General features: G+C 44.1%; 1 protein-coding gene across 4 annotated transcripts in view; it reads left to right on the top strand.

Annotated features, from left to right (window-relative positions):
* LOC101166208 (transcription factor COE3-like) overlaps positions 1–8792 on the top strand; it is a 38308-nt gene extending 29516 nt beyond the window's left edge. For 2 of the 4 annotated variants that reach the window (XM_020702004.3, XM_020702003.3), the window contains exons 13-16: positions 1732–1894; positions 1978–2181; positions 3039–3209; positions 5984–8792. In XM_020702004.3, the coding sequence (XP_020557663.2) occupies positions 1732–1894; positions 1978–2181; positions 3039–3209; positions 5984–6015 (570 nt within the window). In that variant the 3' untranslated portion in view covers positions 6016–8792. The remainder of the gene's footprint in view (positions 1–1731; positions 1895–1977; positions 2182–3038; positions 3210–5983) is intronic. The other 2 variants (XM_020702006.3, XM_020702005.3) reach the window with 1 other exon arrangement.
* The last annotated feature ends 10692 nt before the right edge of the window (positions 8793–19484 follow it).

Raw genomic sequence — 19484 nt, forward strand, 5'->3', positions numbered from 1 at the left:
GAGAAGGGACCATGGTACCAAGTTTGTTTGGTTTTTGGGATTCTCCACCGTTAGATGATGCTCACGTCTGATCACATGCAGGTTTCTCCTCAGGCTTCTGGGAACTTTGTGTTGAGATGCCTCTGATTGGCTAAGAGAAGCTCAGCCAGCAGGAGCTCATCCTCTTCCTCCTCTTCCTCCTTCTTTACGAGTCACAAGTAGTGATGGGACGATCGATATAAAGATATCGATACCCGCACATCACCAATTTAGGAACCGAGTCCTTTATCTGAGCATCGAATGAGAAAATAAAAGTTCTCATGCCATTTCTAGATATTTTTGGACCCTAGGTGTTATGTGCTGACCCCCCCCCCAAGCCCAAAGCACATTGAACTGCTCCATCAGTCAGTCACGTGACCAGAGGAGCCGCGGATAGTGCGAGTTTAGCAACCACAAAGCAAGGCATGGGTAAATAATTTTTTAATTTTTAACCAGTAAAGTTTCTACATGGCCAGTTTTAGATGTTTTTTTTTTTTTTTTGCATTTAAAACAACAAATCTAATTATTGAAAAGTAAATTTACTAATAAAAAATGACCAGTAATCAGGATTGGTAAATGGTATTGTGTCAAATGTTAGCAGTGTGGGATTGCCATCACTACCCACAAGCCCCTGAAAGGGTGGAGCTCTTCATATTCCAACAATAAATAACATTTTTACATTTAAAAACAGAAATAAATAATGGATTTCCAGTTTTTGCAGCTGTGACCATACTATCACACTACCACCACCATGTTTGACAAAGTTCATGCAAAAGCTTTTTTCATTCTCTGTTGAAGCTTTAACTGAAACAACATTCTGCTTCCATTCATGGTCAATGGCAGTATATGAGAGCTGGACTTAGTGGCCCCTCCCCCTTTACGTTCCAAACAGGAAGTACCCTCTGGCTCCAAAATTCCAAAATCCCATAGACTTCTATGGAGAAGTAAACTTTAATACTCAGTCATTCATTGACTGAGTATTAATGTATTAATATTAATTAACCTTTCTTTTTTTCTAAACGTATTTTATTTAGGATACCTTTTCTGTAGTTATTCAAGTTGTAAACTGACCAATCAGATGCCTCGATAAAAGATCGCTGGCCCTCACGCTCAACGATCAAAACCTTTAACAGATTTGGTGTAGCCTGCTTTCAAGTGGTAGGTGTGTGGCCTTCTAGCAAACTCAGCCCTGATTGGCAAGAATGGTTGCCATAGAAACGATGGTTGCCATAGAAACGATGACTCATGACTAACTTGGACCAATCACTGTTTACTGACACGTCTGGCTCCAACAAGGCGGTGTGGGTATTGCAAAATAAACAGGGACCGCAATGACTTCATTTGGTTGAAGCTGGAAGAAAACCATTTTCTATGGGTGATGTCAGACCTGCTCAGTCCAGTTCTCATGTACAGTCAATGCTCAGCGTGTCTTTTTTTGACGTTAGAAATCCATAAAAAGAAAAGTAACAATTTCATCAAACAGCTGCAACAATTTGCTACCAAAGCACGTAATTCTGGAGACACTGATGACGTTCTTTTAGGCATCTTGATCTTGAAGTCAGATTCTCAGACAATCGTTGGATTTAGGATGTGATGTTGGTCTTGTAACCAAAGTGAAAGATCAGAAAAAAATGTAGTTTTTATTGCCTGAGCCAGTTTTGTAAAAAGCTTTGAGGAACATTTCTGGGCTGCTTGCTCATGTGATCTCTGCAGGAAATCATCCTAAAGCGAGCAGCGGACATCGCTGAAGCTCTCTACAGCGTTCCCCGAAACCACAATCAGATCCCTACGCTCGGCAACACCGCCTCGCATGGCATGATGGGAGTGAATTCGTTCAGCGGACAGCTGGCTGTTAATGTTTCTGAGACCACGCAAGGTGTGGATCTGAGCATGAGACCGACGTCCATCCTAACCACGCTCCCAGTCAGCTGACCGATGCGTCCTGTCCCTTTCTCACAGTGGGTTACAGCAGAAACACCAGCAGCGTGTCACCACGAGGATATGCTCCAAGCTCCACCCCTCAGCAAAGTAACTATGGTAACACCGTCAGTAACAGCATGAATGGCTACGGCAACACTGGCATGCCAAACCTTGGAGTGGCGACATCTCCTGGTTTCCTTAACGGCTCTTCTGCCAACTCTCCCTACGGCAGTAAGTATCAAGGTAAATACTCCCAGTGCAACCACACCTGCCCACATCACCGCCGGCGCTAAAATGATCCAGCAACACTTTTGTGGATGGAACCAGCAGAGATTTTAGCCGAAATCTAACATCCTGATCTTCTCAATCGCGTGTTGACTGACTGTGTTGACCAACACAGCCTGTTGACTTACAGGTTAGCATCCTGTGGCGTGTAAAGATATAGAACAGGAAGTGCTTTAGAAAGGGTGTGTTTTTGCAAACAGGCAGATAAACTCACAGTTTAAATTTTTAAAAAAAGCTCCTTTGAATAAAATACTTTATGGAGGAGCAACCGCTTGGACGGCGAGATCTCCATCAGCTTTCTTTCTTTGGACTATCCGAGTGTAAAACCAAAAGCAAAGGTTCTAAAAATGCACAACTTACAGTATCAAGAGTTTGGATGGGGGTTAAACCACCACACAGTGTCTCAGGGGGTCAAATGCTGCATCTGCAAATGTGTCATAGCTTCAAAAACATTTTTGGTCAACGCTAGCAACAAATTAACAACTGTAGGTGCTAGTTTGATTCTTGATTCTTTTTAAACTGCAGCACATCCCACTAAGACAGGGTTCTGCTATTTTGCAAATAAAACAAACAGATCCTAAAGGCTTTTAGTACAAAACGACTCTTAGAGATGATGTTCACTCTCATTGTTCAGATTGTGTTGACTGGTTTGATTTCTTACGTTGTTTCTAGATCACATTTCCCAGCAGCTCAAAGTGACCTCTGTACCTACCCTGACATTTTGGGACTCAACTGCCCCACAATGAGAGACCCAGAGCCGGTTCGTGGCCCTCCTGCATGTAAACTGGCTGAACTGGTTTGTCTCTGTGTTCCAGTCGTCCCCTCCAGCCCCACTATGGCCGTCTCCAACTGCAACTCCTCTCACGGAGTCTTCTCCTTCTCCACTGCTGTCAAACAGAAGAGCGCCTTCGCTCCCGTCGTCCGACCTCCAACGTCTCCTCCCCCTCCCCCCAACTGTTCTGCCAACGGCGCAAATGGACTTCAAGGTAAACCCACTGCCAATCACTTAACCACCAGTAAATCCTTCCAAAGATTTTACTTCTATTTGTCTGAAAACAATGAAAGTGGAACTAATATACTCTGAAATGGAAATCACTGGCAGTGACTGATTTCTGAGCCCCATTTCTTAGCACAGTCTAGTTGTGGAAAGGTTTGGCTTTGGGAACATTGGAATAATCCCATTTCCCTCTGTTCTGTCTTTGCTGTAACAGAGGCAAAATTTGTAATCAAGTGGGGAAAATACTGACCAATGCATGGGCACGGCAGAGTCTACAGTAATGTGGGCTTTGCGGTGGTCTATAGTGGTGAAGAGAGGTTAGTCAGAAGTTATGTGCTTCCTTCAGTGGTGGCCATGAGCTGTGAACAAACAGCTACAATATCAAATATAAGGAAATGAGCTTCCTTCAGGCTGTCTGGGGTCTCCCTATGTGACGTGGTGTGAAGTTCTCCCAACCAGGACCAACTGTGGCTCCTCCACAGCCAGAAGAGCCAGATGAGGCGGTTTGACAAGAATCACACTAGGAAGCTTTCCTGATGAGGAGTTGTGGGCATTTCCAACAGCAGGAAGTAGGACAAACAGGAGAGAGTAAATATGTCTGCTGGTCTGGAAAAGCCTTGAAATCCTCCTGGAGGAGCTGAAAGGGATAGAGAGGAAGTCTGGCCTCCTTTATGTTGGCTGCTGCTGGTGAGATGTGGCTGCCCTGCAATGGACTGACAGACTTTCCACTTACCACTTCAATTAGTGGGATAGGCTCCAGCATCCCTGTGACCCCAATTGGGACTACAGCAAGTTTAAAAGATGGATGGATGGATGGATGGATGGATTGCCATGGCAGCTGACTGACCCCAACCCTAAATAATGGATGGATGAACTTCATTAAACATCTAGAACAAAATAAAACGTAAACGTAAACAAAATGTATTTCATTTTCTAAAGGAAGAATATATATCTATATATGTATATATATAGATATATATATATATATCTATATATACACACACACACACACACACACACACACACACTGCATGGTCTGGATTCATGCAGAGAAAAGTGAGAAGGTCTGAATCAGCTGTAATGTGAGTCAAGCAGTAGTATTTATCTCTGTAAACAACACACAAATACACACACAAAAACACACACTCACACAGAAGGTAACCTGAGTCCTGTTAGTACTTCATGCAGAGTGACAGGCAATCCATGTTTTATTCACTACAACCCACAGATACATCATCAAACCCACAAACACGCACACACACACGTTGGAGACACACACACTTTCTGGCAGTCAGCGTGTGTGATGTCAGTGTTTCTGACAGAGAGGTTTGTCGAGTGTTAAATATTCATGCTGCTCTCCGCCTTCGCCGAGGCTGAAAGGCCACAGAGTGTGTGTGTGTGTGTGTGTGTGTGGGGGGGGGGGGTCTATGTGTGTTTGTGTGTTGATCCATTTGCAGGCTGCACAACATCACAGCAATGAGTAGATCCAGCTATTATTAAAGCTGCAGCAGAATCGGAGCAGGAGTGAGGATCATTTCCACCTTCAGAACCACAAACTCAAGTTCTGCGCAGAAACATCGTCCTAATGTCAGCACAGGGGGGCCGCCGGCCTAAAGGGGCCGACTGTCGATGTTCTGTTCAGCTCACCCGACTGTAGATGAGGACTGAAGTTCCTCATGTTCCTAACCTTTTTTCTCTTAGCCTCCTTGCTGTTTGATCGTCATGGTGACATGAGGACGGATCCCTGACTGAATGAATCCAACCGTTCTATAGTCCTCAGATCCACTGTAGGTTCTTCTCCAACAAGCATTCTTCATCTTTATTTTTCATCGCATAATTTCTGCATCATAATGTTCTGTTAAATCCAATCCATGCATCTATATAGAATGTTCTAGAGGAAAAATGTTCCCAAAGTGCTGCAGAGATCGATGCAGGAAAGAGGTCGGTAAAGATTATCTCCAAAAAAGAAAGAGTTTAGATCAAATAATCCTTAAAGTTATAATCCCAGATATTCCAAGGTTATAATCTGCATCCCCACGCACACGATTTGGGCGGCAAGTTGGCGTCCACACCCTCTGTTTTGACGCATGTCCAAAAGCTTGCCAGAAACCTGCCGCTCCCGCCGCAGGTGGGAGGAGCTACCGTCAAAAGTAGCCTCCTCACTACATGGAAGACGCAGATGATGTTTAGAGATCAGGTTGATTTATTTCAAAGAGTTCTACAAAAGTGTTTGTAATCACGTCTCCATGTTGGGGTTCATGACAGCATTCAGAGATTCTCCTGGAACAGTGAGCTTCACCGTCTGCTGCAGGAGCGGCGTCTGAATGACGGCGCTTTCAGCGGTACTTCTATCTCTGTGACCCACTTTCATGACTTGCAAATGGTGTACAGTCGTTTAGCCCTTTTCTGCCTAAACAGTTATAGTCTCATTCACACACTGATGTTGGCTTTCCTTCCCAACACATTGGAGAAAAGCTGAGTTTTCTACCTGCCACACCTTGAAGCTGCCATCATTCCTCTACAGTGGCAGAAAAATCTGACACTCATCAGCACAAAGATTTTAGGAACTGGAGCTCCACACGTTTTTGCAGTTTGGAAAGTTCCTCTCCAGCTCTTACCTCAAAGCTAGTTTGTTCATTTTCTGGATGAACATCTCCTTACAGTGTTGAGCAGGTCAGAGTTCCTCCTCCTGTCAAACAGCAGCTGTGTTTGTTCCGTCTTGGAGATGACGTGAAGCTCCTTTCTCTTCTTGTCTCCCTGCAGCCATGTCTGGCCTCGTCGTCCCGCAGATGTAGACCTTTCTCCACCTTCCTCACCTGTTTCGCCACAAGCACCAATCACCTCAGAGGGGGGGGGGCAGGGCCCCGGGATGTGGAGCCTGGGGCAGCTGACCACATCCTGTTGATGTTGTCTGTCCGTGATGGCATGAAGACGAGGACTTTATGAACAACAGTTTTCTGCAAGGACCTTCAGCTCCATCTATGTAGGACCTGTGTTGGGGGGGGTTTAATGCAAAGCTGATGGCCCCCCATTCCCTAAAGCCACTTCCTCTGAATGTGAATTTGTTAGAGTGAAAAACACTTAAAGGCTTCAAATGACTAATAAACAGGACAGATGCCAAACATCTGATGGTTCTGCAGCTTCAACCGCATGACGTCTTTCTGCCGACTGGCTTCTTTAAAAGAAGCTGAACATTTGTTTGTAGTGAAGCAGCTTCATTCCCTGAAGCTTAAAGCTTCAGAGGAGCTCAGCGTTTAAAATAAAGAAACTCCTTCATTTGCAGGAAAAATGGAAGCTTGTGAGTTTCTAAGAAGAAGGCAGTCGGGAGAAGTGAGCAGAAAAACATTTCAAGGAAGATGTCAAGGAAGGAAGCAGAAAAACTCCTCAAATAGGAATAAGGATCTCTGATGGCAGAGAGCAGAAGCAGTTCTGAAGCTGCTCATCCTAACGCCGCGTCACACAGCCACAATACGTACAAATTTGCACGGATGAAAATTGGTGATACATGAATACACGTGAAAATAGTGAGAAACGTGGTGTTTACGTGAAATTTTACAGATGTATCGCAAATGAACCACGTTGAAACCACGGAAGAAGTACAAATAAATCATGCAAAGAACACGTAAACCAACATAAAACAGAATCTGTGCGTGAATAATGTGCCTATGACGTAATTTTAACGTGATACGTGCACCATATAGGTAAAATTAATTTAGAAAACGGTGATACATGCATAGAAAGTCCATTAGATACGTGGAACGGTCGAGGAAAGCCACAAATTTGTGTGTGTATCTTGCAAAAATCACGCACAACGGGACACACCATCCCATTCATTTGAATGAGGTGTGTCCAAACTTTTGGTCTACATGTGTGACGAAAGACACGAATTACATACGTGGAAAATGCCCAAAAGTGGCTGAGTGACACGGCTTTAGGGTATGTTCAGGTGTTTGGTCCTGCTGGGATCCATTACTGACAGAAAATGAGAACTGGACTGAGTGACCCCTCCCCTCTGGCGTTCCAAACAGGAAGTACCCGCTGGATCCAAGAAGCTAAAATTCCATTGACCTCTGTTAAGACTTAAACAGCTGTCAGTCATTCTATTGGTCAGATTACCCATTGTGACCCTGATACTTATTTTTAACATGTTAAATACAATCCAAAAGTTCAAGTTATTCCAGTTATAAACTGGCCAATCAGGTGCCTCGCCAATGTCCAACGTTCAAAACATTTAACAGATTTCAGGAAGCCCACTTTCAAGTGGTAGGGGTGTGGCTTTCTAACAAGCTCACCTCTGTTTGGTGAGGGTGGTTGCCATTGAAACGATTAGTCGGACCGACTCGGACCAATCACTCCTTACTGACGACGTCTGGCATCCGCACTGCAAAAATTGGCGACTGGATTGGCTTTATTTTGTTGGACTGGAATAAACCATTTTCTGTGGATGACATAACACCGACTCAGTCCAGATCTCATGTACAGTCAATGGTTATATTGGATATTCCACTTCATTTAGTAGATGTAAAAACGTCCATGAGCTGGGTGAACTGAACTGTGGAACAGAACAGAACATTAATGGACCCAAAAGGAAAGAAAACTGTTCAGCATGGATCTAAAGAAAACGTGGCGTAGGGATGAAGTAGAAACGGTTCATTACGTTTCATCTCTTTTTCGTCTTTTATTGTTCCACCCTGATCAGATCTCTTTCGGACATTTCTGTCCACAAACCAGCAGCTGTTGTAACTGCACTACTTTTCCTCGTGGTTCGGTCCGCTTCACTTTTTGAGTTTCTCGCATTGTTATTGATGTAAAAGTTTGCAGACTCCGCCCACAGGACCAGTCGCTGGCGAGTTCACCACATCAGTAGTGCCAAATGCTCGTTTTGAGATGAACATTCATTTGAGGCCTTTAATGGAATCACAACCTAAGCTCACAGATTTGTGAAAGCACAAACTGTAAAAAAAAACTGATGATAATCATCTTTTGTCTTTACTATCCCCGCCTAGTGTTCAAGAAGCCCCGCCCCTTTTTGTCTTTTCTTTGTGCTTGCACTGTAAAACCAAGTCCTGCATTCTGATGCTGCTGTTCCTGTCTGTCTCCTTGTTCAAAGTTGTCTTTCTTGACCTAGCCCCACCTACCACCCCATGCCCCGCCCTCAGCACCAGAACCCCGCCCCCATGTTTTCTCTGTGGGTTTCGTGATTTTTTTGCCAAAATTGTAGCTGGCTGAATATTTACACGTCACTGTGGTTGATGACACGCCGTCACAGAGGAAACTTGCGTTTGTATCATACAGAGTATAAATACAGTATTTATACTGGACAGTTTTTGTAAAAATGGATGTTTGTCATGTTGTTGTCATGCAGTTTCAAGTCTGTGTGTGTCTGTGGTGGTGCCACACTGAAAAGCAACCGTTGTTTTGTATCAGAGAAAAAAACGTCTTCACACATTTGTAGAGCTGTCAATCAAAGTTGATGTCAAACCAGAGCCACTGTTGGGGTTTAAATGTACATTTTGTTTTACGACCATTCAGAGACGGTTTCTTCACACTGAATAAAGTCAGCAGGATCTTCTGATGACTGAATTGATTCACCTGAATGTTTGAAAAGAAGCTTCCACTTGGTTTCAGTCCAGTCTGCATGACTGTTTTACAGTCAAACTCATGGAGGACTCTGCTTCAGTGGTTTATGTTTTCATCATAGAGATTTTGGATGAGATTCTGAACACACCAAATGTTGGAAGACTTGCATGCCCTCGAAGACGCCTGTATGAAGAACTTGAGTGGATCCCAGAAAACTCGGGCTTCTGGGAGAACCCGGACTCTCAGAAGGATTTCCCAAAAAGCACCAGAAATCCTCAAAGTTGCTTACATGACCTTGAAAGCTTCAAGGAGCGTGGACCCTCCAAGGGTCTTCATCACAGCGCTGAGGTTTCTGTGGTCCTGAAACTACGCACCAGCATCCTAAGACTTCATAAAAGCAATCCTCTAGTCTCCTGAACTAATGGGTCCCAGTGTCCTGATCTAAAGCCCCCCCCCCCAAAACCACCATGCTAACTCCTGAATAGGGATGGTTCATCTGGAAATTCTCCCAGGCTGAACCGGTACTTCTGAAGGGATTCCAGTGCCCAAACGGTGCTTGAACGGTATGGAATGATTTTTGTGCAATTATTACAAATGCGCAAGACAAGCCAGCCAATCACAGACATGGACACAAAGGTTGATGCTGATTTGTCAGAAATTCTTCCAATCACTTGGTAGACTGGATCAGGTTTGTGCACGACTAGAAGTTTCTGAAATTTCTGACCAATCAGCATCAACCTTCATTTCCATAAAGTTTTATGCTCAAAACAGTGAGTGTTGCATTTAGAATTATGGCCCTAAAAGTCTCTCCATTGACCTGGAGCTTAACATTTTCTTAAAACACACCCATTATTTTATTTTAAAAAACAAGCCCTGCCTTTTCCTTTTGCACACGCTGAAGTAGACAAAGAGGACCTGGTTGCAGACATCGCCGACCAGAACCGGAAGTCTTCCCATATCGAGCAAAAAAACAATATTTTAACTGGCAACAGTTACGAGTTTTTCTAGTTCTAAATTTTTTTTAAAGTGTTTTTTTTTTTACAATTACGTACACTTTTATTAATGTCAATTTTGAAGCAATAGAATTATTTTAGTTTTTTCTGTCATAACTTTTATTTATTATTATTATTTTATTAAATTTTCAAGCTTTAATAATAGGTAAATGTCAATTTTGAAAAAGTTAAGTTTTCTACAGTTTTTATTTCAACTGTTAAAATTCTGATCAAATCGGCTTTATATATAAATTTTACAATTTACTGATTTATACATTTTTTCGTTTGTTGTTTCAAGATTTTAAGAATTCTAAAATGAATTCCTGCGTAAAAAGCGGATCAGTGTTGAAGGAGTCCAAACGTGATCAACTTTCATTTTTGACCTTCAAAATAAAGCACACTGTAAAAGAACATGTCTCCCACTTTTTTTGTTATGTGTAGCCAAACTTTCTTTGCTTTTGGCATTTTGATTGAAGCTCCACCCACCATCCCAGCCACACCCATTTTAATATAATCCCACCCACAACCATATGAAAAATAAATCGATTGGCTAGAATTGTACTATAAAACTCAGTAGAATACTGTTCTATGTCGTTGCGTTACCAACTTGGCGTGAAGTTTCAGTACCAACTCTGAACCAACCAAAACCTTGAACCTTGAAGCTGATTGGAAGGAAACATCCGTCTTCATTACTTCAAATTAAAAGAGCTACCTGGTGCCTGGTTCAGGGTCATGTGACTTTGTGCGTGTGTGTCTTTGCACAGGTGTGCATTCAGTGGAACACAAAGCATCGGCTGACGGTTCAACATTCTGCAGGAAGCTCCTCCCTTCATTCGCCCTCTGAATTGTTATCTTCTTCTGTTCTGTTCTGGAAGGATTATTAAAGCCTGTTTTCCCGCTAAGAAACGATTAACGGCTGCGCGGACACAAAAGCACAAACAGGATGTGATTAAGATGACTCTCAGATAACCTGAAAACTTCATTATGACGCACCTTTTTATTTGTTCCGCTTCCATTCCGCTCCGCTTTGAATTGACTCCCAGCTCGTCTGTTTGTTCACTTTTGCCAGATTTGATGACGGGACTCAAACTTTGATCTGGTCTTGGACGGGTCTCTCTGCGTGACCCTAAAGCCCTCATTTCCCATAGAGTGTCAGCATAACACAACCGAGGATGACTGTGCAACAGTGAACATTTGAGATGCCTTGGAGAACCAGGAGGAGGTCGAGAAGGAGTCCGATCTCACCGGTTTTTATTTTGAAGTAGCAGAACATCAGAATAAGACCTTCAGTGGTCAGACAGTCTGTGTATGTTTTGTTTCTCTGTTGCAAAAAGACACGGCACACACACACACACACACACTCAGACCTGGGGTCCTGGGTCTCCCCGAGGACCTGATTGAGAGCGGTGAGCTCCGGTTGCCGTGGCAGCAGCAGCTCCCCTCCTCCATCCACATGTTTCCTCTTTCCTTTGTTGACTTCTCCTCCGCTCACGGTCACACCTGAGCTGCAGAGCACAGGTGAGTCTTTGCTGTCGCTGGTTCTGCTTGTGTTCTTCAGCGTTCCTCGGCCGGTTCCACGGTTCTACAGGAGGCTGACCGGGAGAGCGTCGGCTGCTGCGGTCAGCAGGTGGCGCTGTAGGAAACTTTTTTTAAATAATTTGATTTTGACAGTGATTTTTGTTAGAACGAGTTTTATTCTGCAGGAAGTGACGACAGAACAGCAGAAACAGGTTTTCTTTAAATGTTTATGATCACGAATTCACTTTTTTCTTTTGCATTTTGAAGAGGCCTGCACAACATACCGCAAATTTATCATTTTCACAATATCCAGCTCTCCAACATGCATATAGCAAAAGACGGCGAAAATCACAATAAATCGTAAACCTTAAATGTGTTAATACAACTTTATGGCAGCTTGAAGCATTTAACAAATCAAATAAATCCCTTTATGCATTTGACCAATCAGAAGGACGCCTTCACGTTGTTGACCAATTGGATGGACTCTTTTATGTTAGAAGTTTGTCATTTGGAGTATAATTTTAAACTGTTGTAATGAAATGGGAATAATGTTTTTGGTTATTTTCTTTTTTGTTTATATACCGCAAATTAAACCATTATCGCAATATTAATCTCTAATATCGCATATCGCGAGTTTTCCTCATATCGTGCAGCCCTAATTTTGACCTAATGGTTCTGATACGTAGTGGTATTAATTTATATGAAGTTTTTTACATCAAACATTTTTTTATTTTAGTTTAGTGAACAATGACTGTTATTAAGGTGTTTTCTCCGTTTTATTCAAAAGAAAAACGACAAGAAGAAAAAAAATGTTGTTTCTGTATATTTATATACAGACACATAAATACATTTGAAATTTGAGAATTCTTTGTTATATATAATAAATGTATTCATAAACTTGAAATAAAAAGTGCCGTGACATCAAAAGTGTGGTTTAGTCAACTATGACGTTATGATGTTTAGTCGACTAAAACTGAGAGTCAAAGTGACCAAATGGGGCGAAAACTTTATTATATTTTTTCCTCACTATTTGATGTTCATTTGTGGTTAATTGTTTCGACATCCGTCACTTCAGTAGCTGATCAGATCAAAACTACTTTGCTGCGCTGCAGCATTTCACCTCTAGGTGGGGAACTTTTGCTTGACTTGAAACCAAACGGCAAACTTTACTGTTCTAGACCAAACCTAGACATGCACACATAGCTACAAGTTTTTCTTCTTTCACTGTTTGATGGATGGTAACTGACATCCTACTGGACAGGAGGAATTCTCAGCGCTCAGGTTGATTCGGCTTTTAGACGATGTGCTCAGCAGAGATGAGTCTGACCAGGACACAACCTGGGACCACGTCAGCTATCGTGGCTCTCGTGGTTTAACAACAAAAGAAGGGTTTTTTAGGTTATTTAGTTTTTTGTATTTCACTTAGGAGACATGGTTTGAATGATGTGTTTTTGGGGCGCTGATGTTGTTTCTTTACCCCTTTGACACAACGGCAACACCTGACCGTAACTCTTCAACTGTTAGCGTGATTAACAGAATTCCGCTGATTCTGACGCAGATTGTTACAAATGTTTTATTAGACGTTGTGCCACATCAGGATGATCCAGTTGTTTGTGCGTTTTCCACATATGACATGTCAGTCTCTCGTGATCCATGCGTGATCTTTGTCGTTCATACGTGGTTTTTGCGTTGGTCAGTCGTCGATGTTCACAGATATCCGTCGGGGGTTTTGCCCGACGGGTCGTAATGTGAATTCCATTTTATGCTGTATAGAAAAATTTTGGCTGGATGAGAATGACGCAGTTTGAGTGTATTTCATGTGTAAATCTTATGCAACTGTGTGTGATTTTTACGAGATGCATACCCAGATTAGTGTCTTTCCACGACTGTTTGTTATGTCTGACAGATTTTTCACACATGTACCACCGATGTCTAACTTTTATTTTACATATACGGCCTATATATTATGAATATATGTGAATCACTAAACGGCACAATAATCATGTTCATGTTCTACGTTGGCTTACGTGTTCTTTGCATGATTTATTCGTACGTCTTCTACGGTTTTATCGTGGTTCATCCGTGGTACATCTGTGAAAATTTCATGCAAAGACCAAAACTTCTCACTTTTTCCACGCATGACTCATTTTCATCGCGCAAAATATACGTAGCAGTTTTGAGACACGGCCTTAACTTTGTTGGACTTGAGGTCCAAGTTCTTCTCTGCTGCTGTTAAAGAACCAGGGTTAAAAATGAGACCTGCCACCTCACCACGACCTTAAACTCTCTGATGGGTGAGCATCATGAGGAGAAGGGTCCGCTCTCCACAGGTCCTCATGGAACAACCCACGTGTTGAAATCATCTGATCTCAGGTCAGTTTATCTAAACACAGACATGTTTCATGAGAAAACCAGGCCTGTTACTCAGACTGAGGCTCTCCATTACTGCCAGTCGATACTCGACCTTTCGATCAGCAGGAATCCATCGCTTGTCATTGACACGCTGCGGCTGTGTGTGCGTGTCCACGTGTGTGCGTGTCCACGTGTGTGCGTGACCTCGTCTAATCGTCCACTCAGCTTGTTTCATCAGCCGTAAACGCAGTCAGAAGGTGTGTGCGAGTGTCACGGTGTGTGTGTGGTGCAGCCGGATCCGGCTCGTTAGCAGACCGTTTCTTCATCCGCGACTCGATTGGATCGTTTGAACCCGCCTGACCCGCCCGCACAAACAAAAAGTTTCAAATGTTCAGGGGAAGTTTCTTCGATCTTCCTGGAGTTCTGCTCTTGCATCGGTGGAGGTGTGACGTCCAGGAAGACCTGGGAGCAGCAGAAATGATGAGAAAAACTAAAGGAATTTACAGAATAAAGAGGAAAACTGATCCAAACAAAAAAAAACAACTTTACAATAGATCAAAAAAGAATGCACGACTATAAGTTCAAACACATTTATGAGACCTCAATGCGTCTCAACCGTACTTAGAGGTTGAATGACAGAGAACCGCTTTAGAACAGACAGGATGAAGGACGTTACAGAGAACCTCGTCTGCTGGACTTTAAATATGTAGTTGTAGAGGTTAGAAACTATAATTCTACTCTATGAGTTCTGGTTCATCCCCTGTCCGTCCTGGGGGAGGATCTCTCCTTCATGTGGACCCCCCTGAGGTTTCTTCTTTATTCTGGAATCTGTTTATTTTTAGGGTCTAAAGGCAGGGATGTCCAGTTTAGTTTAGTCTGTTTAGAATTTTCCCATTGAATTTTGTGTTTTCATGATCCTCATGATTTTATGTTTACTTTACATTTACTGGAACAAACTCGGATGAGGCGAGTGTTATTGTGATTTTGGGCTATACAAATTAAATAGAATTGAACAGATAGGATGAGGGATATCACAGAGAACCGCTTTAGAACCGGCACGTCTTGGGTTCTACGCGCCTTGATGGACCTGAAATCTGGCCTGATGTTTCCGTTCTGAAAAGTTTGAAGGAGAACAAAATTCTTGAGATTCATTCAAAGAGAGAAATGACAAACTCTGCTTCTGCAGCAAAAAACAGAAGTTCTCAATCAGCGGAAGTTTTAAAGTCTTCATTCTCTTTGGTTCTGGCCGGTTTGTTATCTGGCAGAAACACGAGTGAACTCAAAGAAACCTCTGCAGAAGCCCAGGCTGCTCAGAGCTCCACTGAGACTCCAGTTCACCCACTCCCACAGACGGGAGTCACTTCCACCGAGACGAACGCCGTCTGCGGATCAATCGGCCAGTCGCTCCACCACGTCTGCCGAAGCGATGGCGGGGGAGGGGCTACTCCCAGAGGGCGGCAATGTTTGTTGATTGAACTAAAACAATACAAACAAAGACACAAAACAAACTAATTACCGGCAAACAAACCTGATGGCTGAGAGCGCTAACGAGGCTTAACGAGGTCACTCCGTGTTGACACACACCGCTGTGTGTTTGTGTGTTTAGACGCGTGCAGCGACACCCTGATAAGATTCCTGCCACAGAAATTATTCATTTAAATTTGACCTGTGTGTGCCGTGACTGTCGACGGTGACCGTTAAAGCAGAAACGCACAGGTAGATCCTCTGACGGACTGTTGATGCACAAAATGAAACCAGAAACGGCGCCGGAACACCTTCCCGGCTCCATTTCCCTTTGATTTCAAAAACGTCTGGAAGTCCCCGTGTCGTCCTGAAGATCTGACTTCAGCTGCAGTAAAAACGGAAAATCTGACTCACTTTGTGAGGACCTGGTCTCCGGCTGGTTTGTTCTTCACCTGCTTTCCTCTGCTGGGGTCACATGATCATATGTGGTCACATGACCATATGTGGTCGCATGATCCCCCCTCCCACAGCCACACAGAAATGGAACCTTCAATCCACACTGGTGTTATAACAGAAGTGTTATTGATGTTGCATTGATGGGTGTTGTTTAGTGTTGCTGCTCTGAGGTCACAGATATTGATGGAGGTACGGGGGGGGGGGGGGGGGGGGGTTATGGGAGGGGAATTTAATTAAATGAGGTCTTTAACAAAAGTATAAACAATTATCTTTTATGACCAAACAGTAAAACTTTAGGAAAGTAGTGATCTTCAATAACAACTCCAAATTTAAAAGGGTGGTGTCCTCCAGTAACAGCACTACCTTTAGGTGCAGTAACGGCACCACCCTTAGGTGCAGTAACGGCGCCACCCTTAGGTGCAGTAACGGCGCCACCCTTAGGTGCAGTAACGGCGCCACCCTTAGGTGCAGTAACGGCGCCACCCTTAGGTGCAGTAACGGCGCCACCCTTAGGTGCAGTAACGGCGCCACCTTTAGGTGCAGTAACGACGCCACCCTTAGGTGCAGTAACGGCGCCACCCTTAGGTGCAGTAACGGCGCCACCCTTAGGTGCAGTAACGGCGCCACCCTTAGGTGCAGTAACGGCGCCACCTTTAGGTGCAGTAACGGCGCCACCTTTAGGTGCAGTAACGGCGCCACCCTTAGGTGCAGTAACGGTGCCACCTTTAGGTGCAGTAACGGCACCATCCTTAAGGCCCGTACACACAGGGACGAATATTCGCCAGGCGTTATTCGCCAGCGTTTTTCGCCACGTTTTTTGTGTTCACACCCAGGCGATTTTTGCTGACGATGAGCCGAGCGAACATGCAATTTCATTCCCTGACATTAAATGGCGCTTAATGTAAACAGAAATACTCCTGTACACAAGGTGGCGCTGCGCAACTTTACGCTTCTTAAAGTCGCTTTTCACTCAGAAGTAGAGAGCAAGTATTTACGCGCTTGTCAGAATAATACTAAGAAATCATGAATATTTCCCGGACCAGTAGCTCCAACTGCTGCTTGGTTCGGGGATATTTTAGAATGTCCCTCATTATTTCTTCGCGGCAGTGTAGACGCTATTCGGCGTCTATCTTCTTCGCTGGTATGTGTGCTCAGCAAGGAAGTTTTGTGTTTGAGCGCCCGCGAGTGGTGTTTTACTGTAACTTCAGAAGCTCCAGACACGTGTGCAAAAGCGGCATTCTCATTGGTCGAATAGATTTCGACGCGAGGCGTCAAAAAAAAAAAACGAACCCGAGGCATTTTTTTTTTGACGCTTTGACGCGTGGCGTTTTGTCGTGTCGGTGTGCACACTCTCATTGGTGCCCTTTGTTTAGTCACGAGGCGTTAAACGTCGGCGAAAATCGCCGGCGAAATTCGTCCCGGTGTGAACGGGCCTTTAGGTGCAGTAACAGCACTACCTTTAGGGGCAGTAACGGCGCCACCTTTAGGTGCAGTAACAGCACCACCCTTAGGTGCAGTAACGGCACTACCTTTAGGTGCAGTAACGGCGCCACCTTTAGGTGCAGTAACGGCACCACCTTTAGGTGCAGTAACGGCGCCACCTTTAGGTGCAGTAACGGCACCACCTTTAGGTGCAGTAACGGCGCCACCTTTAGGTGCAGTAACGGCTCCACCTTTAGGTGCAGTAACGGCGCCACCTTTAGGTGCAGTAACGGCGCCACCTTTAGGTGCAGTAACGGCGCCACCTTTAGGTGCAGTAACGGCGCCACCTTTAGGTGCAGTAACGGCGCCACCTTTAGGTGCAGTAACGGCACCACCTTTAGGTGCAGTAACGGCGCCACCTTTAGGTGCAGTAACGGCGCCACCTTTAGGTGCAGTAACGGCTCCACCTGTAGGTGCAGTAACGGCGCCACCTGTAGGTGCAGTGACGGCGCCGTTACTGCACCTACAGTAACAGTGACGCTCCGCCTTTTGCTCCTTCTGGGTGCCGCCTATTGGCTCCGTGGAGCCACAGAGAAATAGGCGTTGAAGGGCGGGGCTGGCAGCACAGACTTGTCCTGTTCTCACGTCAGCTCCTGAGAAGTCACTCTTTTTTGTGGATTGCGGGGCGGGGCTGGATTAATCATAAATGCATGAATGGATCAAAATATTACTTTGGGTTGTTTTTTTGTGAGGAATGAACATCATAAAACACTTAAAAGCTCCAAAAAAATTTATTTTCCATGGTGTAGACCCTTTAGGTGCCCCTAAAGTGGGACCAGTTCTGTTAAAGACAAAAAATATTACCAACAAAAGGACGATTCCGAGTAAAAGACTCATTGATCTGTTCAACTCTTTAGAACCGGAGACGTTGCTCACAACAACAACATATATAACACACGCTTCAAACCACGCCAGCCCCTAAATGGGCTTTGGCCTGTTGGAGAAAATGTATAAATAAATATGTGTTTCTGTACCTTTGTGGGGGGGGTGTTTGTGTGTGTATATGGGTGTGTATTTGTGTGTGTGATCCCTGCTAATCCTGGTTAAATTAATGAGAAGAAAGTTCATTTGTGGTTTTAACCCTTCTACACTCAGAACAAGGATTAGACACCCCCCCCCCACACACACACACACACACATGTACATGTCTTGCCATTTTGAACCTCTTGTGTTTTTAATCTTTTTTATAACTATCATCGTCTGCAGAGTGGAGAACCAGACTTTGAGTCCTCACATCCAAAGGACCAGAGACTCACCGATTCTTTGGTCCTGAACAAGTCTCTGATCGGCTGTGATCCGGACCGATCAGCACCGCTCTTTAAAATGAGGCTGTTTGAAGATACGACTGTCTGACGCCGAAGACAACAATGAAGCAGATCCTCACAACAAACAACAAGGATATTTTAAGATCAGCTTCCAGTTTGGAGGCCGGAAGAAACGGTTTCCACATTTGTCCACACAGTTCAGCCTTTAGCATCAGCTCTGTCTCCTCTGGGATGAAGACGCTGTTTCCATGAACATCATCAGCAAATGAAGACAAAACGCTTCAGTCGGAACAAACTGGAGCTTCATCCCAAATGAAAAGCTCAGCCAGAGGCTGCAGTAGCTGGAGAGGCTGCTTCATTAGCCTCACAGGCAGTTTCTTTGTATGGAAATGAGTTTCAATCCAGTTTGGACCGACTCCAGATTCATTTTAATGTGAGCAGAGAAACACAACAGACACACAAATAAGAAGACAAACTGCTGATGAGAAACAACACTCAGACGTCCCCCGGTAACAGCTGACAGACGCCGTCTCTGGAGGGTTTGGACACTAAAACGCACCAATACAAATTTAAACAGCATCAAAATGAAAAGTGCTGTCAGTCCCAGAGTCACTGCTGGACACACAAAGACACACAAACGCTGCTGCTGCTGTGTGATGCTCGCTGAATAACGAGCCTCTTTTATCATAAAGTACTTTTCAAACGTTCTCTTAACGTGTCCAACTCGAACTTCTTACAGAAACAAGAAAACAGGAGCTGCTGCGATCCGCAGTGGACTAAACGGTGCCACTGAATGATCACAAAGAGACACAATTCTCAAGTTTATGTTGGACTCTGACATGAAACTGCACTGCAGATCCTGGGAAACACAGACATGTGCTTCATTAGAAATGTGTGATGGTCACAACCAACAGTCCTGGAAACATCCGTGGGTTTTCCAGCTCTCTGAAGTTTTTCCCTCAGCCGGTTGATGTCATAAATGTCTGTGAAGAAAGCTTTTTGGCTGACATTCACTCTTGTGCTGTGCAGATCTTTGCCAGTGCTGTAGTTCTGAAAGTTTCAAAGAAAGTGTTTCAGGAATATTTCGGGATTCCTGAGGACTTTCAGGTCTCAGCGTGTTCCAGCAGAAAACCTCCAAGGTGAGAAAAGGCCTCA

The sequence above is a fragment of the Oryzias latipes genome, chromosome 19, assembly GCF_053564925.1.
Source record: "Oryzias latipes strain Hd-rR chromosome 19, Olatipes_Hd-rR_3.1".
NCBI lineage: Eukaryota > Metazoa > Chordata > Actinopteri > Beloniformes > Adrianichthyidae > Oryzias > Oryzias latipes.